Source organism: Phodopus roborovskii, unplaced genomic scaffold (assembly GCF_943737965.1).
Source record: "Phodopus roborovskii unplaced genomic scaffold, PHOROB, whole genome shotgun sequence".
NCBI classification, from domain to species: Eukaryota; Metazoa; Chordata; class Mammalia; order Rodentia; family Cricetidae; genus Phodopus; species Phodopus roborovskii.
The window spans coordinates 3,781,751-3,808,548 of NW_026125537.1; the positions used below are offsets into that span (position 1 = coordinate 3,781,751).

The window sequence follows — 26,798 nt, forward strand, 5'->3', positions numbered from 1 at the left end:
TGCTTTGGGTGGTCTCCCAGGACCAGCCATGGTGTTTGACTTTCAGAAACAAATGCCAGCTCAGAGGACAAACGCAGAGGACATGGTGATGAGACAAGCAAATGGACTGCCAACTATTTGTAGAGGAAAAAATATTTGTCTTATGGGACTCTTTGCACTTCAGGGAAAGAGGCTGAGAGAAAAGTGGGAATGCAGAGGTACCTTCCAAGGGCTAACTCTAATGCCCCAGGTAGATGAACTTCCTTGTCACTCAGGCCAAAGGTGTGAGAAGAACAGCCCTTCATTCATATTTCAGAGCATGTTCACCAGGTCAGCCCTGGGAAATCACAGCCTTGAGAAGAACAGAGACCCCTGCCCTCCTGCACTTAAGTTGTAGTGCAGGCAAATGGAAAACAGACAAAATAGGCATGTCAATGAAATAAGGTAATTTCTGAGCAGGAGGAAGGGAGAGAGCCATCTCCATGGGGGACGGGGTCATGGAGACAGAGACAGAAACTATGTCCATGGAGGAGGTGGCTGGCTGCCCCTGAGAGAGTGAGGATATCCACATATGATGGAACAGTATCTCACGCATGTGTAAGAGTACACCCAGAGGAGCCGTGTAACCTGGTGAACTTGTTTAGCGTTGATCATAAGGCCTGGGGAGACCCTGGGGAACTTTAAGAAAGTAGAGACAGGGCCTGAGCTATGTGCTGAGAGCAAGGACACATAGTTCCCCCCAGGGTCACTTGCAGGATTGTATGGAAGGAACCCCATTCCAAACTGTTTCCAGAAAGCAAGGAAGAAAGGTAAAAACTCAGGGGTGGGGTTGGGGGAGGGGGCTGCTGGATCTGGATGCATAGAGGGAAAGGGAGTTCTGGCTTTCAAGTCAGCCTGTTCCTGATAGAACAAAGCTCTGATGCTACCATAAAACCCAGCTGGTATGGGGGTGGGGAGGCTAGGGTGGCCGATTTGTATGTTCCCTGAGTGGAGAGTGAATCAGAAGATGCTACAGTTTCATGTCCTGCCACTGCAACTTGACCTTTAGGAATCTGTGACCTCCTTTGGCTTTCTTCTTTCTTCCACCACAGCTAATACGATCTACTTCATGAGGTAAGGTGATGAGTATGAGCTAAATCAGGATTGACATCTGACAGTAAGAGCTGGGTAAATGTTCCCTGATGGAATTATCATCCTCTCCTCACCATTATCCTGCACTAAAGTGCTCTGTCCTTATAGAATCCTCCCCCCCCACCATAGAGCTGGTTATATAATGCTGAAATTGCCTGCCATATTCTTTTCATTCTTCCTCAGAATGTCACTCAGGGACCCAGCCACCACCAGCGCTGAAATCACAGCATCTATGCTTTGTAAGCAGTCACCATTGGCAGAGGTGGACCATGATGGACCAAGGCCTTCTGTCAAGTCTTGAGGGCTGGAACAGCTTCACTTTAATTCTTTTCTTAGTTGTACTTTACATATGAGGAAACAGACTCACAGAGACATGTGGTTACTGTAGGTCACACAGCCAACAAGAGTCAGAACAATACCACCACCACCAACAACAAAAATCACACTTTTTTCTCTCTGCCTCTGCTATTTCCTAAAAGCTGATAAGCAACAGTAACAAGTAACAACAACACACACAAGAACAAAATATCCATTCAGGACCATGGGAGAATACCACTGAGCCTAGGGCTGCAGGAGGAGAGCATATAGAATTTGAGATTCTTTTTTTGTTTGTTTGTCTTTGTTTTTGTTATTGTGAGACAGGATTTTTCTGTGTAGCTCTTGCTGTCCTGGAATTCTGTAGATCAGGCTGGTCTTGAACTCAGAAATCCTCCTGTCTCTGCCGCTGCCTCTGAGTGATGGGATTAAATGTCTGCGCCTCTTTGCCTGGCTTGATAGTTTTAAGGCATGTCCTTGAGTCTGCCCAGAGACCAAAAATGGCTTCTAACCTCAAGGAAGCCTTTGTCCTGAACAGGCCAGTGGCCACTAGTATTGTGTGCTGGGTTACTTTGACTGTGGCCATGTGGTACTGAGGAAGCCCCTGGCCCCTTCCGGCCTCTTTGTCCCCTTCTTAGAATTCCATCTGCAGGGCCATCACACAGCCCTCCTGCTCTTGACTCTGAAGCAAAGAGGTAAACATCTTGGGGCCCTTTATTAGTTTATTTCAGAAGATGGAGCCTGTTTGTCCCTAGGGCCCAGCCCTCTTTTATGGCCTCCAGGCCCTCTTGACAAATTCTAGTGACTGGAGAGAAAACCCGCTTTCTACAGCAGATCATTAAAACACCCGCCATAAACCCAGGGCCATAAAACATTATTTGCCAGGCATAAAAGGAGGGTAGATTTTCCCAGAATGACAACCCAGGCCCTGCTTTCTCCTGCTGGGAAAGGCGGCACACGGATGCCGTCGTTCATAAATTCCTTATCTTGCACTGTGCTTTGGGAAAAGAACCCTGTTGGGAAAGCAGCCAGAAAATATTGATTTATTTGTTCCGCAGAGTCCAAAGCATTTTTAATGAGAGAAGCCTGGCGATGCCCTGCCAGCATGTCTTCAGATGACTTAATCTGAGGACACACGCCCTGGTGCAGGCATGGTTTACCAAGAGGTGCAGACTTCCACATATAGAGGCTGTCCTTTGAGAGCCTTCCCAGGTGGAGAAGCATGCATCTCTCCCCCATTTCTGTTTATTTCCCAGTCAAACCAACCAGCCAGCACCCACAGTGGGACTGGCTCTTAGGAGAGCAAGTTTTCCAGGGCATCCAACTTCAGCCCTTCACTAAAGGCTCAGAGACGACTTCTGGTTTGTTCAGTTCACATGTCTGGAGGATGGGGCTGAGGTCCTGTGTGCTTGGAGATCAGTATTCCGGTGGTATAGCTCTGTGCAACCATTGAGTCAACAGCTAAGAAGCTCCCATCCCTTTATCTGAGGTCATTGGGACCAGGGAGTCTCTGGAAATCTTGCCAATTTTTTTTTCTTGAGCAATAAAATATAGTCTATAACTCAAATAACATTGGTGATGTCTGGGGAAATAGCCAATAATCAAATGTATTGTATTTCTTCAGTGAAAAGTATGAACATTCTCTGGCAGTGAAGTAAAGAATGGCTAGAAATGGTCTAGTCAAAATTTACATGCCACAAAGGGGGTTTGAAAACCTCAGTTTTTCAGAGCTGATTTTTTTTTTTTCTAGAAGAGTCAATGTCTAGCAACAGGTGAGTCCTGGCCCAGACTCAGTGTACTATCTGTGGTAGTTGTGTGCATTCTTACCACTCTCTGATTGTCAAAGTCGTCCTATTCCTTCCATCCTAAATGTGCTTCTGAGTATACCACCTAATTTCTGGCTAGTTTTCGTGTGTGTGTGTGTGTGTGTGTGTGTGTGTGTGTGTGTGTGTGTGTATGTGTGTTTCAGAAACTATGGAGGTGCTGAGAGGCCTTATAAACAATTAGAAAGTAGCAAAAGAGAAACCGGGTCTCCAGACTTCATCTTCCACTAGAAAATCAAAGGATGAACCATTGAGTTTGAATCTAAACTACAAAGGCAACTGCAGAGAAGCAAGCAATTATCCAGGTAACTCAGATAACAGCTAAGGAAAATAAAGAAAATGCTCAACCAGTGTATTTTTGCTTTGTAAATGGAAGGGATTTTCCTCTGTACTGTTCATTTATGTGGCCTGCCTCTGGAATCCAGAGCACTTGGGTGCCAGGTGGCTTCTGTGCCCTTTGGGAAGCACTGTTCATAGTTCATAGCTATTCCCTGCTTGTTCTCAACAGTCACTGGAGAGTTATATCCTGGAGATGTGCTACCCCAGGGCAGAGCCAGGGTGCCTGCCTAGGGACACCTGGGCTGGGGCATGGGAATTTCTTTGCAGTTGCTACAGAGCTGAACAGCTGGAAGAAAAGCAAAGGGGGGGGGGGAGAGCCTGGAAACAATTCTCCTGATGCAAAAATCCCTCATTTTTATTCCTGTTCCTCCAGTGTGCAAATCTAAACCTACATGGAAAAAATGTAAAATTCCCACAGATCAATAGGGGTAAGAGCCTACAAAGAGTTGGAGGAAAAGAGACCTGGAGATGAAGAGGAGTTTTGAGAATGTCTGGCCTTCCTTGGGGCTGCAAGCATCCTTAGCAAAAGAAGCCAGTAAGGGGGTTGGGAGTGGAACAGATCCATACATTTCTTGAAATTTGCATACTTCACAAAACCATGTTTGCATTCCAGCAAAGGGACCAGGGATGCAGTGATGGGGAGGCATTCAGTCAGTGGTACAAATATGGTTGGCCTGATGGAAGTGTAGTGACATGTCTGGAGCTGAACATCTCTGGCTTTTGCATGCTCTAAGGGACAGGGACAGGGCTGGGGTGAGGAGCGGGAGCAGCAAACTCAAACTGCCAGTGCCAAGTTCTTGGGTCAATGACAAGTTGGTGGATAAAGAAAACTGCTGTGTGTGTGTGTGTGTGTGTGTGTGTGTGTGTGTGTGTGTGTGTTCCACCCTTGACCATTGGAAGATGGGAAAGATGTATGCTTGCTGTAGGCTGGTGATGGAGCACAGCCACCAACTCTGCCCAGGTGAAATTTTAACAATTTCAGTTATCTGGAGTCCTAATCCTGGTTCAGCTAAACTTTGCAGTCTTCTCACCTGAAAGCAGCCGCCTAGATCTGCGGGGGGGGGGGGGGGACGGCATGACCTCTATTCTTGCCAGCAGGGCCTCAGTAAGTGGAGCAAACCTGTCTACCAAACATCTAGGACATTGGGGGCTTTGGGATGCACGAGCCCACCCGCCCACCCTACCCTCCAAGCCCAATCTTTAAGTCCCTCCCCGGGGCTTAAGGAGGTGTCCCCAGAAGAGTCCACGTTTGGGTGGTCATCTCTGAAGAGGCCCAGTGAGTGCAGTTTGTGATAGTTGAACCAAGGGGTCTGGTTCAGGAAGTTGAGGTTCAGCCTCCCAAGCTGGTCAATGCCTTTGGAAGAAGCTAAACCACTCTGGAGGCGGGCAGGCAACTGAGTCGAGTGGACCTCGTTCAACAGTTGCCTGGGGGGGGGTGAGCCTTGAGGAGGGGGCCCAAGGAGGGAGCGTACCCCGCCTCCTGGCACCCCGGGCCCGTAGTACAGCTTTAAAATCCTTCGAAGTTTGTCATAGGACAGCCTTACCACGCATGCGCACAGGCAAAGTTGACTTTTTTCCTCCCCCCCCCACCCCCCTTTGCCTCTCCAGCCGGGTTTGGTTCTGCAACTTTAAAAAAAATTTTTTTTTTCCACCGAGAACACCAAGGGAAAGAGGAGTCTGAAGAAAGGGAGGGTGAAAGTGAGGGAGCTGGCCAGGAAGGCAGGGGGGTGGGGGGGCACGCGGTCCCCGCGCTGGGGCAGTCAGTCTGCGGGGCACCGCATCGCGTGGAAAGTTGCTGCAGGGTCTGAGGCGCCGCCTCCGCCGTCCGCAGTCAGGTTTGTGCGGCCGCTGCTTCGTGAGCTCCTTCCGCCGCCTGCTCCGGGCCCCACTACTGCCCCTTCGGACCCGGGTCGCGACGGAGGAGGTGGGCAGCGTCGACCGCCATGGACCTCTGGAGTTGAGTCGCCGCCAGGGACCCCCGCACCCACCGTCTCCTTGCCCCGTTCGTCCTGGAAAGGCGGCGGTGGTTGGGGGTGTGTGTGGAAAGAAGAAGGTTAACCCGAAGAAAGAAAGAAGGGGACCAGAAGGGGGAAGCCAACGTTCTCCACGGGCTAGCTGTCCATCAACGGTTCAAGGCACTGCACGGTGGAAAGTTCAGGGTCGACTTGCACCCATTTTGCTCCCGTTTTGTTTTGTTTTGTTTTGTTTTTTTCAAGACCCTAAAATGAAAGGACAAAATTTGGTGCTGACTCTTGCAACTCTGATGGAGACTTGTGTGATTTCAGCGGCATCTCCCGGAGAAAAAAACATGCGTGCCTGATTGTTCTGTGGCCCCAAAGCTGCTGCTGCTGCTGCTGCTGCTGTGTGTGTGTGTGTGTTTGCGCGCGTGTCTGCATGTTTGTGTGTGTGCGCGCGCGTGTGTTTGGGTGTGTGTCTCTGTGTACACAGACGTCCACTAACTCACTCAGCTGCAGGAGCAGCCCCTGGAAGCAGACGCTTCGTCCACAGACCCAGAGAGGAGGAGCTGACTATCAGGAGGCGTGAGCCGCCAAGAGTCTGCAGAATTCGTGGTGTGAATGAACTGGGGGCACCTTGGGCACAGGGATCGCCCCCCCTTCCCCGCCTCGGGCCACAGTTGAGTAGTGGGGCATTTTTTTCACTCTCTTGTGAAGAATTTTTTTTTTTTATTATTTGTTGTAAAGTCTTTTGCACAATCACGCCCACATTTGGGGTTGGAAAGCCCTAATTACCGCCGTCGCTGATGGACGTTAGAGAGGGAGCGCCTCGCCGCGGAGCAGTCGCCTGCGCGCCCTCGTCGGACCCGCGGCTCCTGCACGGTGTCCTGGCTCGGCCCTGCGCTTGCTCCTGGCCCGCGCGCGCCGGCGCCCTCTCGGTTCCTGGGCGCATCTCCAGGCTCTACCAGCTCCGCAGCTGGAGCCAGGGCGCCAGTGTTCGTTTCTGCTCCGGGTCGCTGCGCCCACCCGACGCAGCCAGAAGGACTCCGCAGCCCTGCTCTGGATCGTCCCCTTAGGCTTAACCCGGCCGCTTCGCTTGGATTCCTCGGCCGCCTTCACTCGGGTGGCGACTTCCTCCCCGCGCCCCCTCCCCCTCGCCATGAAGGTAAGTGTTCTATGTGCACCGACGCTCGCTACTTTTTTTATTTTTCAAAGTTAACTGACCTCTATCCATTTATTCCTATACCTTTCATTTCTCTGACTGCCTAAAGAAAGCTAAACTCCTATCTCTTCGTCCCTTGCCTTGGGGACACTGTCTCTGCGTCCTTGGAGACTTTTCGCACCGGCAATTCTTCAAAACTTTTCAACTATGGAGAAGAGCGAGGGCAGGAAAAACAGTGGGGTCATGGATGGCGTTCCTTTTTATCCTGAGAACCTGGAGTGTAGTTTACTACGGGTATTTCAGCAACAGGATGATTCGATTCATCAAATATTTATCAACCGCTCACTTCACGGGCACAGTGAGACTGGGTGACTGGAGAACTGAGGGGCAAGGGGGCTCCTGGGTTAGGAGAAAGCCTTTGGGACTAGGGAAACTAAGGGCCACCCACTCCAGAGCAATGCACTCCCCACCCCCAACCTCCCGACCTGGGCCGGGTTCCGGCTGTCCAGGTCGAGTAACCCGAGCGTTCCAGGACCCTGTGCCTTTAAGAGTGCCTGGCGGGGGGCCAGCACGCACCCCGCGCGGGGAGCCGGGTCGCGTTATTAGCATTATTAGCGGCCTCTGGGTGAGCTCAGGCCCTTTACTGCAGCAGTGGGGGCGGGGAGTAGTGGTCCTAGTGGCTTTAATCCTACCCCTGAGCAGAGTCAGCCTAGTGCTTTGGAGAATCTAGGGCCTCTGCCTTGAGAGAGCGGGAGGGGGCTAGTTTGTGAACTCGTGTTTGTTTTAATTGTCAGTTGTATGCTAAAGCCGAGTCACACACTCCGAGGGTCACCGAGAGTTCACTTTTACAAAAAAGTTAACGTTTCATCTTGGAATATAACTAGCAATTCTCCAAACAACTTTTCCTCTGTCTGCCCTCCACGCCTCAATAACAATTTCCATTTATCGTATCTCTGTTTCCAGCTTTCTAGAAAATAAGATGGAAATCAGAACGATGATGCTTCCTAAAAGCAAGTAGTAGCCTTCTTCCCTAAAAGAAAGGGTTTTAAACCCCGGTGTCCCGAGACTCTGTTTTACTCTCCTTGTCCTGTCTGAACCTCTGCTCCTGGGTCGGTCGTACTTTCAAAGGACAATTCGCTCTTGGGAAACTTGGGCCCTGCGGTGAGGTCGCAACTTCTCAGCCTTTGCCCTCCGGCTGATATTAGCACATCCGCTGCTGTCCTAGCCAGATTTGATTTCTAGACAGTTTCCATCAGGGGAGATTTTGGGGTAGAGGAGACAATGTCGTGAGTACCCAGAAACTGGTGAGTGGTGGAAAGTAAGGTTATGGGTGAACGCGTGGGGACCCTTGCTCTGCTTTAGGGGACGCCGGGGTGGGAGTGGGCTGGAGATCAGTTGTTCTAAAGTCTTGGACAAACTGGCTTTAGTCTTCTTCTCTGCGGTTCGACTCAAGATCCGGAGGCCCAGCGCAAGCCCCTGGTCACCCCCCCCCGCCATCTCCCAGAGCACTCTTGTGCATAAGGGGTGCTCTGCACCCGCAAACTTGGAGCCTTAACCCAACCTTTTCTAACCGACCGCGCGGTGCCGGCTGCCCCCTGTTGGCTATCTGGAAGTAGGGCGCCTCCGAGTTCCGTTTCTTCAGTTGCTTCCCTGGTGACCAGATTCACCCACCAGGACACCTTTGAGACCTCTGCCAGGAACAATGTGTTGCTTAGAGCTGAGAATAGGAAAGAACCATAGGTGTAACCCAGCAAAGGGGCCTCGGGCAATTGGACAAAGGATTCCTACCCTTCCTGGTCATTGGGGAGGGAATGTCGCCCATAAGAGGCCTCGGGTGTGGCCTTGGTTGTTTCACTAATTCTTTCTGTGATCTTGGACACTTGTTGCTTTCAATCTCTCAGCCTCCGTTTCTTAATCTCCCTCCCCCCTGTCTCTCTCTCATATCTCCAGTGACTTCGTCTATAAACTCTGTCTATTAAAAAAAATCCCCTGTAAAAGTTGGGGATTGAACTGATGTTTACTTTCTCACTCTGTTCCTCGCAAATACTCAACTCAGGTTTGGATAGAAGAGTTTGTGCTAAGTTAGAAAGGATAATTGTTTGTTGGTTTGGAAAAGAAACCAAGCTAGAGGTTCTCCGACCTCCTAGCCAGTCTGGGTAGCTGCTGCACTATTCAGGTTCCTTGCCCTGGCTGTAGCTCCAGACAACCACCGGCTTATATCACTGGCTATTATTGCCTGCAACACACACACACACACACACACACACACACACACACACACACACACACAAAATGCCATGGTCACAAGCATTCACAGTGTGGGATGACTATAGCTCAGCTGGGCCCAGGCTGGAGAAGTGGGGACCAACACTTCCTTTGTCTACTACCCCTTAAGTAGACCCCCTGCTGGTCATTCTTCAGGGTCTTCTTGGTCCCATTTTTGAAGCCGAGGAACCAAGTTTGTGTATGCAACTGGGTTTCCTTCCCGCAAGTTTCTCCATCCATCTTCTTGCTTCAGAGAAAGAGCAGATTGGGGGAACACAGTTCAGTTTCCACCTCTTCAAGAACGGAGATCTTCTGGGAGTTTCCCATCTTCCTTTTCGCCACCAGGAGCCTGGGTCACTCTCTTCCGCCTAGTTGGCATATCTCATCATTTCCACTCCCAGACTTGGGCCCTAAATGTAGTCTAGCAGAAGGCAATGACCAAACAGTGAGGTAGGGTCACTGCCCCCCCCCCGGGGGTTGACTCTTTGCCTAGTCTGTTTGGTGCTTGTCTTAAGGGTCCGCCAGTCTCTGCACTTGGTAACTGGACTCTTTTGCGCTGGTCCTGTAGCTCTCTAGACCGAGGAAGTCCTCTTTTCCCACCAACTTCCTTCTCTCGTGCGTGGGTACCTTCAGAACAGGACTACAGTCTGCACCTTTGATTTCGTGCATCCTGAAGGCAGCATCATCGAGAGACCCAGCTGCCCTAGCTTTGAGACCAGAGAACGCCTTTCTTTTACCTCACCCACCCTTGCGCCTTGCCTCTTAAAAGCCCGCAACCTCCTCTTCACGCGCGGATGCTCCCGCTTTTCAGTCTGCTTTCCCCGGCCCCTGTTGGAAAACATTTGGCTCGTTCTGTGGATAACTGACCAGAACTTTTGTTTTAGCCCTGCTGAGGCAGTCTAAGGAAAGTTCTCCTTTCACACCGTCTTCTTTGCTTCCGATCTCTGCTAAACCCACCCAGACGGATGTTTTACCCTTTAAAGTGGAGGTGTTCGTTAGTGCGTTCGGTGTGAGTTCCTTGAAACGCTCTAATTTGTGGGGCTGCGATAGATTGGAGAGGGAAGAAAACCGAGGTGTTTCCAGGCAAGTGCAGGGGGTCCGAGGCAGCCGCTGCACTCGGGGCTCCCCTGGCGATCTCCTTGGGACACCCCTACTCCGAAGCGGAGGAGACCTGAGTTGAGGAAACCGGGTGGCTACACTCGCAGTTGGTGGGGGTTCTGGGAACTGGTGGATTTGCCCTGGGGGCGTCGGGCCGGGAGAGGGTTCGGTTTGTGTGGTTTCGGCTCTAACAAAGAGATTCCCTGTAATCCGCCGAATCTGTTATCAATTTCTCCACCACCCGCGCCCCGCCCCGCGCGCCCCGCCCGCTGTGAAGCTCCAAAAGTGAGTGAGGCCCGCCGCGACCTGAGAGCTGAAGCCCTTCGGAACGTGTATGTCTATGCACGCGTGTGTGTAAGTGTGCACAAATGTGTGTGTGTGTGTGTGTGTGTGTGTGTGTGTACGCGCGCGCACTCTCGAGAGTGGTTTCAGCCTCCACTCTAGCCTTTGCAGCCGGGCCGCGCTCAAAGACAGACCCTGAAGCCCACCCCTCCCCTGGAGGAAACTTGACACTTCAGGCGGGGGTAGGGAAAGAGACTGAACCTTCTTTCCTAGACTGGGGAAACTCCAGATTTCCATTCTCCAGGATGCACCCCCGGCTTTGCGATACTTTGGGGACAGCTGGGCCGCGGCTCGGAGCACTGGTTAGCTGGTGCTGGAAAGCACATAAGCATTTCCTCTACCAGGAGCCCGGAGGTGTCCACGCCAAAGGAGTGGCTCGCAAGGGAGAGCTACCGCGTGCTTCAGGGCCCTTTAGTGTTTCTACTGCCAACAGGGTCCCCTTCATCCCTTTTATGGAGCTGGCCTCGGCAGGGCTCTTCCATCGCCTGGAGGAGGTTCACCTTTCTTGCTTTTCCAAAGGAAAGGGCTCCCTCGGGGGCTGCAGGCACCACAGAGTTACACTTATCTGAGATGGGAAGGGGGACGATGGAAACCTGCTCCTCTGACCCACACTCTTCTCCCTCCGCCGCCGCCTGCAGGTGGAAAAGTCACCAGTGGGAACAGCAACAGAGAACGTTCTCCGCTTGGCTCCCTGCACCCTGGAAGCCAGGGACACCGCTGATGCTTCGGAGTTTATGCATCACCGGCTCTGCTGGGAGACCTGTCTCCTGGGCCGGTTTGCCAGCCCTTTGGAACTAAAGGAACTGAGTCCGACTTGAGCCAGAGAGCCTAGGCTGGAAGCAGGGTGGCTATGTACTTCAAGGCACAGGCTCGCAGTGGTGCGATGGAAACATGGGGGTCAACTCCAAGAGAAACATCAAGCCCTGTGTACACCGTCCCTCGCCCCAGCAGCAGCTTTGAAGCGGGGGCTAGAGGGAGAGTAAAACGTCAGAATGATGCGGTCCGAGGGAAGGGAAGGGCAGGGCAGGGGAAAGATTCACTCCTAAAAGAACCCAAGCCAGACCCTTCTTCCCACCCGAGACCTATCGCTCCTCTCCAGGAGATCGCTGGCAGGAGAGGGCAGGCTTTCCGGGTTCCCTGGGTATGGGAGCAGCCCTCTTTTCTCATCCATTATCCCTTGCCCCCAACCCCATCTACTCCCCGCCCCAAACAGGCTGAAGCATATCCTAAAGGAAACCCAGGCTATTCTTCCCCATCTGGAAATGGCTTTCCCAAAATCGGCCCCGTAAACTGATTATGAAACATACGATGTTAATTCGGAGCTGCATTTCCCAGCTGGGCACTCGCGCGCGCGCTGGTCCCTGGGGCCTCGCCCCCACCCCCTGCCCTTCCCTCCCGCGTCCTGCCCCCACCCCCACCCCCGCGCCGGCCACCCCGCCTCCTCGGCAGCCTTCGGCAGTGCGTTCCACTCGCCTTCGCTCTCCTCTCGCCCATGGAATTAATTCTGGCTCCACTTGTTGCTCCGGCCCAGGTCTGGGAGAGGACGAGGGTGGCCGCGGGTTCCCTAGTGAATTCCCGAGGAGGGACCGAGCGCAGCGGGAAACTAGAGGGAAGCTTGGTGTGTGTGTGTGTGTGGGGGGGTGGTCTGGAAGTCACAAGAAACCTGGCAGCTAGGCTTTGACTCAACAGCGTTGAGACATGTTTGTAAGCGCTGGCATGCCCCGCGCTCAGGATCCCAGCGAAATAAGATTTCCTGGTGAGGTTGTGTGGGTGGATTAATTTAGAAAAAGAAACTGCCTATATCTTGCCATTAAAAAAAACGGAGAAGCACAGTCAACAGTAAACTTAAGAGACTTCGAATGTTTCCGTTGTTTAAACTTTGTAAGCTTGAAAACTATCCGAAGGCAATAAACATCTGCTCCTTTCTTCTCTTTCCAGAAGTCCATTGGAATATTAAGCCCAGGAGTGGCTTTGGGGACGGCTGGAGGTGCAATGTCTTCCAAGTTCTTCCTAATGGCTCTGGCCACGTTTTTCTCCTTCGCCCAGGTTGTAATAGAAGCAAATTCTTGGTGGTAAGTTGGTTCTATGTGCCTACTCTTTCCTCTTTGTAAAAATACACTTGTATGCTACAGTGTTGAAAGTTGGAGAATGAGCCTGGGTACTTTTATCTAATTAGATGCATATATGTTCTATGTGCCTTTTAAATATGAATTTTCTTGTAATCTGCTAATTTTGTAAATCATATACTCAGTTCCACCGGGAAAACCGACTCTATAAATCTCAGCTTTTTTTTTTTCCTATGAGGCCCTTGTTGAGCCGTGGGCTTGCAGTACATCATGTAATAAAAGGGAAATACTCTTCTCTAATAATTGTAAGCCTATCTATAAAGTTGACTTTTTGCCACCTCTAGGTAAAATAAAAATGAGTTTTCCTTTTATTTTTCTGTCATTTGAGGTTATTAATCTAACGGGTCTGAAGTAATAGAGTCCTAGGAGACAGCTAAACCCAAAGGAGAGACATGCTTGGCCTTGAAATTTGATCAAAAGGAGATGAACTTGAAGTAGTCATATGTGTCTAAATGAGGCTTCTCTCTGGATTGCAAAGTACCCAGGGAGTTGGATGTTTTCTCCCTGGGAAAGCAATAGCGTGTTTCTGACTGTCAAATATGACTTCTGGACACTGGATTTCCTGTCTTGGATCCTTCACATGCACACAAGGATCCTTTTTAATGTGTTCGAAACATGGGTGACTTTCCTCAGTCTGTACAGACACCCCTCTGTTCTTCCATCATCAGAAGGCACTGCTATCTCTTTACTTCTGATGTTCCTGTACTTTTAAGGCAGATCCGTCTACGTCCACTTTGTGGGCTCCGAGTCATTTTCTCTAACATCAGTGGCTGGTCTGTGAAAACATCCATTTACCCCTTTTCTTAGTGAATCTCAGAAAAATTGGTTCAGATATGTGGTGACCAGAAAGGAAGGCAGTGAAAACACTAACTGAGGGAGACAGATGGCCGGGTGGGGACTATACAATACCTCTGTTTTCTTAGTAGAGTTTAAACAGAGGAGTTTTATGAAACCCTTCTCATACTTTGTCATGCAGACAAACAGGGGAGAAAAGGCATCTGTATGCTTCAAGACCTGTACTGCTGACATGCTTTCAGGGAGGTGGGGGGGGGGTCAGCTAACTCCAGAGTTCACGTAAATCTTGAGTGCATATCTCCCCCTCCCTTTGCAGGTCGCTAGGTATGAATAACCCTGTTCAGATGTCAGAGGTATATATCATAGGTGCACAGCCTCTCTGTAGTCAACTGGCTGGGCTTTCTCAAGGACAGAAGAAGCTCTGCCACTTGTATCAGGACCACATGCAGTACATTGGAGAGGGTGCGAAGACCGGCATCAAAGAGTGTCAGTACCAGTTCCGGCACCGGAGGTGGAACTGCAGCACTGTGGACAACACGTCAGTCTTCGGCAGGGTGATGCAAATAGGTGAGAAAGCACTTGAGATGCCAGTGCCAGGCACGGCTTTGTCCTGTACCTTTCTGTTTGCTTGGATGCTTGGTATGGTGTCTACTTTATAGCTTGGGTGGTGACCTGAGGATTTTGTCGTTCTGGATAACGGCATTCATTCTGATCCCATCTCTGACCTTTAGTGTTTATAAACTTCGTGAACAAATAAATTCAGGAGGGGAACACCACAGATACCACCATTCCCTGCAACACTTCATTTTTGTACAGTTCATTTTATTTAAAGGAGAAGCAGGATACTTGATTTGATTATCAAAAGTTGATGGAAAGCTGAGCCATTTAAACCCAAAGGCTCTTCTGATGGTTACAAGTGTCTCAAGCACTGTCCAAATGGCCCAAGTTGTCATCTTTCAGAACTTTGGCAATGCCGGCAGTAAGGTTTTAATTTTCCTAATATAGACATTTCCTGAGGCTACAGAGATATATAAAGTTAAAAGCTTTATTTTTAGTTCCAGAAAGAATTTTAATAAGAAGTAATACAATTTATGTGTATGATTTTCGAAATCGGCAGAAAAATACACACTAGAGCTTTTGATGACCCAGAAACTTTGCAATAACAGTTTTAAGTGTTTTTCTTATAGCTTGAGTTTTAATGTTAAATATGTTATTGGATATGTTGATCCATTCAGGGAGGAGACAACGTTTAAAGTTGACCAAAAGCACAGGGAGAGAAGAAAAAAAAAAAAAAAAAAAAAAAAAAAAGGAAAAAAATTGAAATTCAGTTCTTTTGTGGTTTTCTGCAATAGTGTAGAATCCTACTTGACAGATGGGCTCTGTGTGTTTTCTAGTGTGAATATTTTAGGTCTCTTTAGTTTTATGCAAACAAGCCCTTATAATTAATATGACTGCAGTGACTGCAAAAGTAAGAAGCAATTTATCAAGGCAATTAACTGTTTATACTGACTGGAGATAAAAAGTTGGCTTAATATCCATCACAGATGGATAAAATACTTTTGAAAGAAAACCCTGAAAAGTGCATTCATTGAGAACAAAAAAGAGTTGTCAGTGGATGCTTGAGCCAAGGGACTTCATAAACTAAAATAACACAGATTTGGAAGCCACTCCTCTAATCTAGTGGGAGAACAGCCTGTAGCCCCAGCCTGCAGGGTTCATGGGGCTTTGTCCTTTTTGTCAATGATTAAAATGTGCTAATGTATATCCTGGGGTCTGACTGGAGTAGCTAAGTCTGGGGGACTAGTTCCTGGATAAGGCTATCTCAAGGTAGATGCATGGGGATATGGTGGAGACTTATTTCTGCCTTCTGATACTACAAGAAAGGAACTTTAAAATCCCTCTCTAAACTATTAAAATGTCAAGTTTCAGGGTTCCCTTTTATATGCATAGCAACTGCCTTTTAAACTATAGGACCACTGCTTTCTCACAGGGATGGAATTTGAAAAAGCTAGAGGAAGGTGGCAGCTTCAAGTGCTCTACTTGCACACAGCTTTGGTTTAGCATCCCCTCCTCAGCATGGGGCCTGCTCTGGACCACAATGTACTGAATAAGCTCTTATTTGATGAGCTAATCTAAGTACTGCTGGAGATTCATTTTAGATGTGGCCTAAGATTAAAAGTGCTTGTCTCCTCAAAGCCTGACACTCCATATGCCTGCATTCAATTGTCCCTTGCCAGTACCCTCTTTGGTCCTTGGCCTTGTGGTACTCCATGTGGGGACTGAGTGATGGGGACTAGAATGTGGGGCTTGTGTGAGTCTCATTCTCTCATAACCTGCTGTGGGGAGAATGACTGGTACTATGGGTAGGTCATCTGATGCCCCAAGAAATATAGGCTGCATCCCCATTGGCCAGAGGTCCCCAAGTACCTGGATGTCCCAGAGAAAGCCATCTGGAAGATTAGGTGGGACTTTGTCTTTTTATTATTTGAAAAAAAAAAAAAAAAAAAAGGAGAGCAGAAAAATTAGAATTGATTTTTTCTGGATGAGAAGGAACAGGGACTAAACTCCAAGAATGGAAAAATGTCTTTAGCTTCTTTTTCCTAATTCAGGCTTTGGTTGAAGTCAATGAACTTAGGGACAGTTGAAGACACCTTTGGTGCCCAAGGTGTGCCCATGTCTCTCTGAGACTCCCAGTACCCTAGGAATGTGGAGAATAGCAGTCATCTATGAGAATGTGACCCTGTGAGGGGCCAGTGTCTGAGGAGCTCCTGCTGCCACCTCTGACCCCTCTCTCAGCTCATTTTTCTAAGGTGCCAGTTGCCCTGGAGGCACTGCTCACAGTTGCCTCCTGAAGGGCCTAGCTTCACTTTGGAAACATTCTCATTTTTCATCATGTTCCCCTTTCCTTCCAGCTTTTGTCTCTTCCTTGTCTTTGTTTCTACACTGTGGAGAGATGTCAGGAAGGCACCATTTTTAAGGGATGCTAGGATTCAAGTCAGAATAGATTTCGTGCAGAGGGGAACTCAACCAAATGAGCAAGCAGAGGGACTAGATAGATGCACTGGCCGCCAACCAAACAGCACTTTTCAAACTGATGTTTTTCCACAGTCAATGATTAGCCAAGAGATTGTACCAGTCTCTGTGTTCTGGATGAAAATGGAAATGATTGAGCTAGACCTATGAAAAAAAGTTTGGGTGATTTGTGTTTTGTATAAAAACCTTTCATGTTCTGTGTACTCAAAGCATGGTGTCGTATCCCCCTTTATCTCCTTTTCCTCTATCCATAACACTTTGATCCCACAGCTGTCCTGTCGGGCCACAGCTTTTTTGGTGTTATCGGTGTTAATCACCAAATAAATCCCTGCCTTCTGTCTACCTGCCCCTCCTCATTTATTTCCACTCCCCCATGCTCTCTTCTGTCTAATTTGAACTAGAGAGATGGAAAGCCCCTCTGGAATTTTCTGGATGTGCCCCCCCCCCCACCAACCACTAGCACATTCCTGATGTTATTCATTTGTTAAGTGCTAGAGGGGAGAGAGTCTGTGTGAGTTGAAGCTAAGGTCCTTTCTAGGGATCACAAAAGGCCCCTGTGGGGCAAAGCTTTTCTGGAGAGAGAGTAGGCACCAGTGTTATCAGGACCATCCATCCCTCCTGGACAGACTTTCTCCTTGGGGCTGGCTGGGTCTCGCTGAGGTCTGCTGTCTTCATGTTACCTTGCCCCATAACGATTGCTAGCAAACTTCCTAAATGTATGAGAAACCCAGTCTGGTACATGAGGTTTGAATATCACCAGGGACCTGTAATTCATGGGCATCCATTTCAATACCCTTATTTTATAGTTGATTTTGAAAGAGAGGCCCCATCTTAAGCTCAAACCCAGGCCCAACCTCATCCAGGAGGCAGAACACTAATCCTTTCTCTCTCATGGTACAGGTGTTTATCAAGTTGCTTCTTGTTACATGTAGAAACTTCTTTATAAGCAAGTCAAACTTTAAACTAGTCTCTGCTAACAGGGCTCCTCTGAGTGTTTTATGGGGAAATAATCTTTACCAGTCTAAGGGAAGAACACCTTTTATCCTCCACCGCACCCCATCTACCCCAAGTCTGTTTGCTTTTCCTTTTTGTTGTCATCTCACGACTCTGAAGTAAAGGCTATGGTAGGGATGTAGGGCGGGATAGTCAGGGGGTGAGGAGTGGCAGTAGATGTGGTACCAAGACCAACCAGGAGGCTGTTTTAGCCATTTGCTCTCGAATGAGAGATTGTTGTAGGGGCAGTAGATTGAAGAGCCCAGACAGCGGTACAGGGGAGGAGTAACAGCTGCAGAGGGTGGATGCCAGGTGAAACCAGCTGTGGCCTCCAGGCAATGTCTAGCTGAGGATGGGGACCTGAGATTTGTGGAAGCCTCTAAGTCCAGCGAATTCTGTTCTATTCAAGGAGGAAATGATATCAACATTAGAACAAGGGTAGGGAAGTCTAGCCCAGTTTGGAGCTTCCCTTCAATGACTTCTTTCATTTTTGGAAATAAGACATTTTGAATATCTTCAAAAGGATTTAGTGAAAATCAATCCAGCAGTGTTGCAGTCCTGACTAGGCTCTGAATTGTCCCAGCAGATGCAGGTACTCCCCCCCCCCTGCCGCTTTTGTTATTTGTTGCTTCTGTGTGTGACCTGATCCATCCTTGCCCCAAGGTGGGCCCAGGGCCTGGGTGTGCATTTCAGGGTGGGACTCCATGTGGAGAGTCGGTTTATCTCTGCTTCAGTAACAAATGAGGCATGTTGGGGTACTCTCCCTTCTTTACTAAATAATTCAGGTTTGCTGTGTGTTGGGGTGCCCTCTTCTCTTCCCAGGGAGCTGGTGTCTGTGTGTGTGTGTGTGTGTGTGTGTGTGTGTGTGTGTGTGTGTATGTGTGTGTGTGTGTGTGTGTTTCTGGCTTCAGTGGGCCTGAGAACTCTGTTTGCTCTGGGTTTTGACAAGTGGTTTCTCGCTCCACAATTGGGTTCAAGGCCTTGTATATTGGGGACTCCCACTTCAGCAAGGATTGGTGTGTGTTGCACTCTCTCAGCCTTTTCCAGCTGCACAGGCCAGGGTGTTGGAGGGCTTCTTATCACCCCCCCCCCCACACACACACACACATAGAGCAAGATCTAAGCCTCTGCATGGGGCAGGCAATCTAGTGACCCCTCCTCTCCTGCAGGCAGCAGAGAGACAGCCTTCACTTATGCGGTGAGTGCAGCTGGGGTGGTGAATGCCATGAGCCGTGCATGCCGCGAGGGTGAGCTGTCCACCTGTGGCTGCAGCCGTGCTGCACGCCCTAAGGACCTGCCTAGGGACTGGCTGTGGGGCGGCTGTGGTGACAACATCGACTATGGCTATCGCTTCGCCAAGGAATTTGTGGACGCACGAGAACGGGAACGAATCCATGCCAAGGGCTCCTATGAGAGCGCGCGAATCCTCATGAACCTGCACAACAATGAAGCAGGCCGCAGGGTGAGTATCGTGGGCCACCCGCCCTCCCTGTGCACATGCTCAGGGACTGGACCCCCCTGGTCATCCTTAACTCAGATCAGCTGTCTGGAGATACTCATACCTGGGGTCTCTGTGCATGCTTGGTTTCTTCTGTCTTCCTCTGCCTCCCTGTCCTCCCTCTTAGCCTCTTTGTTTTTTCCTTAAGTCATTTCCTCCCTCCTGGGCCTGTTTGGAGAGAGGTGCACATTCCAGAAAGGCCAACCCCTCCAGAGGCCTGAATGGTCCCATTAACGGGCCCTGGGTCCAGGAGCTCTAGCTGTTTTCTGAGAAGTATGTTGTATACTTTTGTAGCTGGTCCCTACCAAAGGGTTTTAGAACTCACCCATGTGTGTCTGGGGTTCAGTTAGGGAAGGCATTAGGCACCTCACTGAGCAAGGCCTCACCCCACCTTTGGACCCTCTTTTTTTTCCTCCCTTGACTGCCTTGTGGATATAGCAGACCTGATGGGCTGAGTTTTTCCAAAGGGGTTTTGGTTAGGGAGAAGACAGAAGTTTTAGCAGTGTGACATTGCTTCAGGCTGGCCAGTAGGCCAGTCCAGGGTGACTCTTGACAGAAAAGACACTGACAGTCTGTCCCCAACCCCCCCCCCCCCCCCAGTCCACTGTTTCTGCTCTTTCCTTCCCCTGGTGGGGATATGAAAAGCTGCTCCAAGATATTTTTTAAAAAGACCCTTTTCCCCGCGGTTAAACACATGGCACTTTATGGCTGCTTTAAAATGAAGGGGTGAAAATGTTTCTTAACTTTGGCAGCATTGAAAACCAGGGCCATTATTATTTTTTTTTTTTTTTCCAGAGAATTCAAGGTAGGTGCCAGGAACTTTCTGGTCACAGATTTCACTCTTCTGTATTTTGGGGTGAGGAAAGAGGAAGATAATCACAGTGTAGACCCAAGGACTGGAAGGGGCTTCAGAACTCTCCTCATCTCACAGATTGGGAAACTGAGGCCAAGAGGATCACTTACAGTCATAGGATCTATGTTGTAGACCTCCGATAACTTGCTTTAGGCACATTCTTCAGAGCTTAGGGCTGAAGAGCTATGCCATGGCTATTGGAGATGCCAGCCTAAAATCAGGTCCATCTCTCTTGGTTCCTGAGCCTCAGTGTCCATGTTTGCACATTTTTCTGTAGCCATGGCAATGACTCCCACTTGGAGTTGTCATGACAAAGTGAGGTCAGGTATTAGGTAGGGTACACTATACGAAATTTGACTTGCAACTATGTTTCCTTTGGTTCAATCTTAGATTCTAGCTCAGTGTCAGTCAGTACTTGATAAATGATAAGTCAGTTATTAAACATTACAGAATAATAGGACATAGAGAAGTCAAAGATCATGTGGATAATTCCCGCTAACTTCCTCTCCAAGTGGTTGGTAAACAGTTGAGGGTGACAGGGAACCACTGAGTACAATGTGGTTTTGCTTGTATTTCCCTGAGGGGCACAGATAATGGCCACAGAGAAAGTACACATGGGCTTGCTGAGGCCCTTCCACCTCAGGGACTGTCACTCTCTCTAGGTTGTGGCTGTCACAGGCCCACTTGTCATTGCAGGGGAGGGTCCAGCTGCATTCTCTGGAAACCCCCTAAGAGCCCATTCCCAGGGTCCCACGCTCCTGGTGTCAATTGCTCTCTGAAGGATCGGACTGGCACAATCAACCAGAAATGTCCCAGGCCATCTTTGGTACATCACTTATCACTTTCTTTCCTAGAAAGAGATCCTGAAGGACTTGTCCACTGACAGGAGAGGGTCAAGCATTTCCAAGTGTCAAGAGGGACCTCTGGAGAAGTTGAGAAGTGTCTTTGCTATTTTTGTTGCCCTTGATATTGATATTCTGATATTACCACAGTTTGAAATGTGACATTTATTTGGTTGTGTTATATCATGGGAATGATGAGATAAAGGAAGGGTTTTGGTCAGCAAGGTGATACAGGAACCGGCTATTCTCTAAGTTGGGGGTTGGGTACCTTTGGAAGCTGTACACCATGCCAGGAAATCATATTAAAATTGCTTTGGGCCATTAGCTTTTGGTTTTCCATAAAAGGGAGTAAAGGTTAAATATATTTACAAAACCTTCTTCAGACTGAAAATCTTTATGGCATGAGAATAGACTGTGACCCTTATTAAAAGAAAGTCCTTGTGAATCCTTGGAGGAAGACAGTGGTTGTTTGGGCAGAAGTAGCTCCAGGTTCTGGACAGGCCCTGGCCAGCACTGCCACACCATGATGACTCTGGAAGTTTGCTGGCATGAGGAACTGTGGGCAGTCAGGACTATAAATAGGCAACCACCACCTCCCAGACTGCTGGGCACAGTGCTGTAGGGCCAGATCTATGAACATTGCTCCTGGGAGGCCCGGGGTGACTGGGCAGAAACCCAGGGCCATGGCCCCATCACCCTGGAGAAAGACCAGATATACTGAGTGGGTTTGGAGTGCCAAGTGCTTCCTTGCCTTCCTCAATTTTATCCTCCTAACTGTGCTGGGAAGTTGGTACCATCCAAAGGTGATAAATAGGCCAAGAAAGGGACAGTTAATTTCCCAAATTCAGGGGCAAAATAAGACATCCTATGTCCATGGCTGCAAGGTGGGACAGGGTGGAGCAGGGACTCTGAAGTGAATAGCATTGAGTATAACTGAGACCCAAACCAAGTTCCCCTATACCCCGGCTGTGTGACCTAACCCTTGCAATGTCAACATGCTGTTATCTATTCCCACACAAGCTACAAAGCTGCTAGTGTGATTGGATGAGTTCACAAGTGCCAGGGTTGTTCTGACAGTGGAGACACAGTAATATGGTAGGAAGTGTGAAGACTGGAACACTGATCCCTCTAGGGATGGATCCTTCCTAACCCAGCACTTACCAAGTCATTGAATGTGGGCCTGCTGTCTGGCTTCAAATACTAGTACTCTCCACTTCCCAGCGGTTGGGCAGGAACTCATCTCTCTATGTCTCTGTTCCCTTCTCTGTGAGTATAAGGATAACAGCACATATTTCAGAGGCTTGGATGTGGGGTCTGCATTTAGGGAAGACAGGCAAGAAATAGAGTTCATATGGTTCTGATGGCATTTCCCTGCGATAGTGGTGGCCACTGGAATATTATTGTTTCTGTTCTAATTTAGATGTGATAGTAGTTGTAGATAGAATGATGAAAATCAAAGAGTTGTCGAGTTTTCAAAGGATATACCAATATTTCTAGTGGTGGGGAATGAAGAGGTAATACAACCCTTGATTCAGCCAAAAGATATGGCTGCTCCTAGAAAGTGGAAGACAGCTTTGTTCATGCCCATATCTCAGCTCCTCCAAGAATTTGCACAGTAACCTTCCCCCTTTCCTCCTGCAGACAGTATACAACTTGGCAGATGTAGCCTGCAAGTGCCATGGAGTGTCTGGCTCATGCAGCCTCAAGACATGCTGGCTGCAGCTAGCGGACTTCCGAAAGGTGGGTGATGCCCTCAAGGAGAAGTATGACAGCGCAGCAGCCATGAGGCTGAACTCCCGGGGCAAGCTGGTACAGGTCAACAGCCGCTTCAACTCTCCGACCACGCAGGATCTTGTCTATATCGACCCAAGCCCGGATTACTGTGTGCGCAATGAGAGCACAGGCTCGCTGGGCACACAGGGCCGCCTGTGCAATAAGACTTCAGAGGGCATGGACGGCTGCGAGCTCATGTGCTGTGGCCGTGGGTATGACCAGTTTAAGACGGTGCAGACTGAACGCTGTCATTGCAAGTTTCACTGGTGCTGCTATGTGAAGTGTAAGAAGTGCACAGAGATTGTGGACCAGTTCGTGTGCAAATAGTGGTGTGCCTGCCCATCACCCAGCCCCGTTCCCAGGACCCACTTATTTATAGAAAGTACAGTGATTCTGGTTCTTTGTATTTTCCCCCAAGAATTGCAGCAGCGGGAACCATATTTTTTTTTCTGTTACCATTTAAGAACTCTGTGGTTTATTATTAATTTTATAATTAATATTTGGCAATAGTGGGGGAAATTGAGAAAAAAATATTTATTTTAAGAATCTTTGCAGAGTTAGTATAAAACTTCTTTCTTCTGATGCTACAGGATAAGGGGAAATAACACATATTCCAAGTTAGCTGCATGGCTGGGGTTCACATCTAGAAGTCTAGGAACTATTTTCTTTTCAAATATAGAGTCCTTTGGGATGGTGGTACCCAGGTGAAAGAGGTTAGTACAGACCATGAATGATTCGGTTCCTATGGCCAAAATGAAATATAGATGCTCTGGTATAAGACAAAAGATCTTAAATCTAGGTATATTAAATATACAGATATGCCCAAAATACAGAATGTGAGACATTCCCCACTCCAGTCTGCTTTTTGTATTTCAGAATGACCTTTTAGAATGTAAGAGCAAGAATATCATATCTTCCTAAGTAGGCATATCATGTATGTTATGAGTCCACCTACAGATACTGCATTTATGGATGTGCTTTTTTTCTAACAGTTCGTGAAACTCAGAGAGCTGATAGGCTACAGGGGTGGAGTGGGTAGAGTTGTGGTGGAAGGATGTCCCCAGAAATTAGAAAACTTGAAATTTCCTACATTGAGGCCATAATCTTATGGAGTTAGCCCCAGCTGATTCTGTGAATATTAGACTTCATGTCTGGGAAGGGATTTTGACCCAGAAAGGATATCATTTTGAAAGCCATCATATTGTCTTAAAAATGAAAATTACCCATGAATCCTACTTGCAGATTCTCTCCCCAGACAACAAGGAAATCCCATGTAGTTGAGCACTGCAGAAGGGCAGAATACTTCCTGGAGGAGAAAGTGGCAGCCACCTTCCTACTTGACCCCAAGCCCTCTCTGGACTCTCTGTGCCTTCCCTATGTGATGCTGGCCATGTATCTAAATGGCAACTCTAGTGGACACTCATGGCTTGCAGGGCAGGACATATTCATGAGGAGCTATGCTCAAAAACAGCTACTTGGGAATTGCTTTTTTTTTTCTCTCTAAAGGTTTTCTTTTGAGGTACAGTAACTTCATGTGTTTTGCTGATATTACTTGGCCCAAGGAGTCCACAGAGGTGTTGCAACTGTTATAATCCTGTGTTCAGACTGCCCTTTTGTGCTTTTCCTATTATCCTGCAGGTGTACGCCAAAACTGTTCCTAGTGTACTTGAACAGTTGCATTTATAAGGGGGGAGGGAGTGTGGTGTAATGGTGCCTGATATCTCAGTCTTTTGTACATAACATATATATAAATATACATATATAAATATAGATATAACTATATCTCAGTGCAGTCCGTGATTTAGATTTACAGTTTGCTCTGGGCTTACTCTCTGCCTGGTGCATTGTCCTTCACTGAAGTCCCTTGGGGATTTCTTTTTTCTAAAACTTTGAGTATTGACATTGGCATGCGACTCTGTGGGATCCTACCATGTACACCAGGAAGCAGGCTAGACTCCAAGGAAGTATTCAGGGCTGGTGTCCTGAAATGTATGTTGGTTAGAAGGTGGCCTCTCTGCTTCCTGCCCACCCCAGGTTCTCCACCCTCTCTTTGGTATTCTTTGTGGGGAGGTTACTGTGGTCGGTCACAGCCACGGACCCTCAGAACCCAGGAGCACCAGCATTGTCTCGAATAGCTCATTTCTCAGTGAGGACTTGTGCCTGTCCTGTGTGACAGGGCTGACCTGAGTCCCTGAAGCTGATCAGCTCACCACATAGATAGTTAGTTTAAACAATGTTTTAAAATAAGGGCATCTCTATTTAAAAGTGGCATCTGCTGTGTTGTTGTTGGGCCTGAGGCTGTTCTTCAAGGTTTGATCTGTCCTCCTTTACAGGCTTGGTGGCCTTTTGGTTGCCTCAGCCCTCTGGCTCTTAACTTATTGCCCCCAAATATTCATTTGCCCTCAGCTACAGTGAATCGCAACCAAAAGATCTTGAAATGAAAAAGCACTAATTTAGTTTAAAATGTCACTTTTTTGGTTTTTATTCTACAAAAACCACAAAGTACGCTTTTTTTATTTGCTAAATCAGATTGTGTTCTTTTGTTTTTAGTGATTCATGTTTATGAGCAGAGTGGAGTTTAACAATCCTAGCTTTAAAAAAAAAAACTATTTAATGTAAGATATTCTACGCGTCATTCAGATATTTTGTATATCCTCTATGGCCTTTATTCTGTACTTTGAATGTACATATTTCTGTTTTGTGTGATTTGTATATTTCACTGGTTTAAAAAAAACATCAAAAGGCTTATGCCAATGGAAGATAGAATATAAAATAAAATGTTACTTGTATATTGCTAAGAGGTTTGAGCTGTTCTTCAGCTAATTCATATGGAGAAATATTTTTAGGAGAATCCACGGGGTAGCTTAGGACTGCTCCGTGCTCAAATAATAGAAGAGCAGACAATTTGACTAAAACGGAACTATTTGGAGGCTTCAAAAGAGCTCTATATGCAACAGAACAAAAATGGAATTCTCTTTTCCTATATATGTTCCTTCAAAAAGAGAGAGAGAGGAATTGAGCAGATGGTGTAAAGCTGGTCACAGGGTCTCTCACTCACATTCTTTCAGCATTATGCACGCGACTTAATTGTTTTAGAGTGTGTTGCTGTTGGAACATCCCAGAGATGAACCAAAAAAGCTCATGCTTCCATCCACGACCAGATTTGTAGCACACACACACATGCACACTCATGTCACATACACGCACACATGCACACACACACACACACTCATGTCACATACACGCACACGCACACACACACATGCACACACACACACACGTGTGTGTGTGCATATCATTGCCTTTACCATTGCAACTGTTGTGCCTCTCTATTGGAGTTTACCATGGGCCACATGGGCATCTCTGTGCCCATTTGAGTGGGTGCAGTTTTTATGAAAGGAAAGCTGCAGAGAACAGGAACTAAAGGTTCCTTGTATGATGTGCAATTAATAAGAGGCCTCCTGCTTTCTGGAAATGAATCTCAGAATCTAGTCAGGCCTGTGCAGACTGATACATTAGCTAGCCCTTTGCCCCCCTTTCCCCTTTTTCCTTTCTTTCCGGATAACCTTGTAACATATTGAAACCTTTAAAGGAAACCAAGAATGCATTATTCCACAAAAAAACAGTAGACCAACATATAGAGTGTTTAAAATAGCATTTCTGGGCAAATTCAAAGGCTTGTGGTTCTAAGAGTCACATCTGTTTCAGTTTTTCTTTAGTTGTATATTGACCAGTGTTCTTTATTGCTAAAACATATACTCAATGTAGCAACGTCAGCATCTTTTTTTCTTCCCATCCTGGAGAGCATTCAAGACCCTTCCAGTACTGGGACATCAATGAAACATTTATATACAGGCAGTGGCAAACAGAACCCTGTTCAAAATGGTCACTATCAGGCTCCAGGTCAAGGCTGTATTGTCCCAGTCCTGTTTCTTTGTTCTCTTGACCTCCCTGACTGCCACCTCCTATGACAGCAGCTGCCTGCCCACATTCTTTTTTCAGCAGATTTTCCCCAACAGCAATTTCCAGTGTGTTTTTCTGTAACATTATTCAGATAGGGCCTGAGAGCAGGGTGACACTAGCTGTGGACAAGACCTGCACTGGCAGACTAAAGTGATCAGTAGCAGGACCCACGTATAAAAGCTGAAGTATAAGAGGCTGGGATGGCAAAGTTGCTTGTAACTTCAAGTACATATTTAATGCAAACAAGCATGGACAAAGCACTGTGCTATTACTGTAGAGCACACTTTAAAGATATTTATTTTCTGGAAAAGTATTTTCTAGTCTCCCCTCTCTTTGTGGAGTTGTAAACAAGATACCATGTTGTGAAAGCTGACATGATGATGTTTTTAATTGCAGAAAAATTTAGAGATATAAGGATTAAAACTTATAAAAAGGATCTTCTAATTTGCCTGTTAACATGGAGTTTACACTTAAGTCTGATGATTGAAGGATGCTTTATGTTGAAGAAACACC

The 26,798-nt window shown here is 47.8% G+C and overlaps 1 protein-coding gene across 3 annotated transcripts; it reads left to right on the top strand.

The window, feature by feature from the left end:
- The first annotated feature begins 6,414 nt into the window (after positions 1-6,414).
- On the top strand, positions 6,415-25,120 carry Wnt5a (Wnt family member 5A). Of its 3 annotated transcripts, none has more exons than XM_051176760.1 (5): positions 6,415-6,707; positions 12,348-12,481; positions 13,647-13,897; positions 18,526-18,818; positions 22,191-25,120. In XM_051176760.1, exons 1-5 carry the CDS (start codon positions 6,702-6,704, stop codon positions 22,647-22,649), a joined length of 1,143 nt encoding a protein of 380 aa, XP_051032717.1. In that variant the 5' UTR covers positions 6,415-6,701; the 3' UTR covers positions 22,650-25,120. The 3 variants fall into 3 exon arrangements, with proteins under 3 accessions (XP_051032717.1, XP_051032715.1, XP_051032716.1); XM_051176758.1 differs by lacking the exon at positions 6,415-6,707 and adding an exon at positions 10,571-10,591; XM_051176759.1 differs by lacking the exon at positions 6,415-6,707 and adding an exon at positions 11,817-11,940.
- Positions 25,121-26,798: the final 1,678 nt, after the last annotated feature.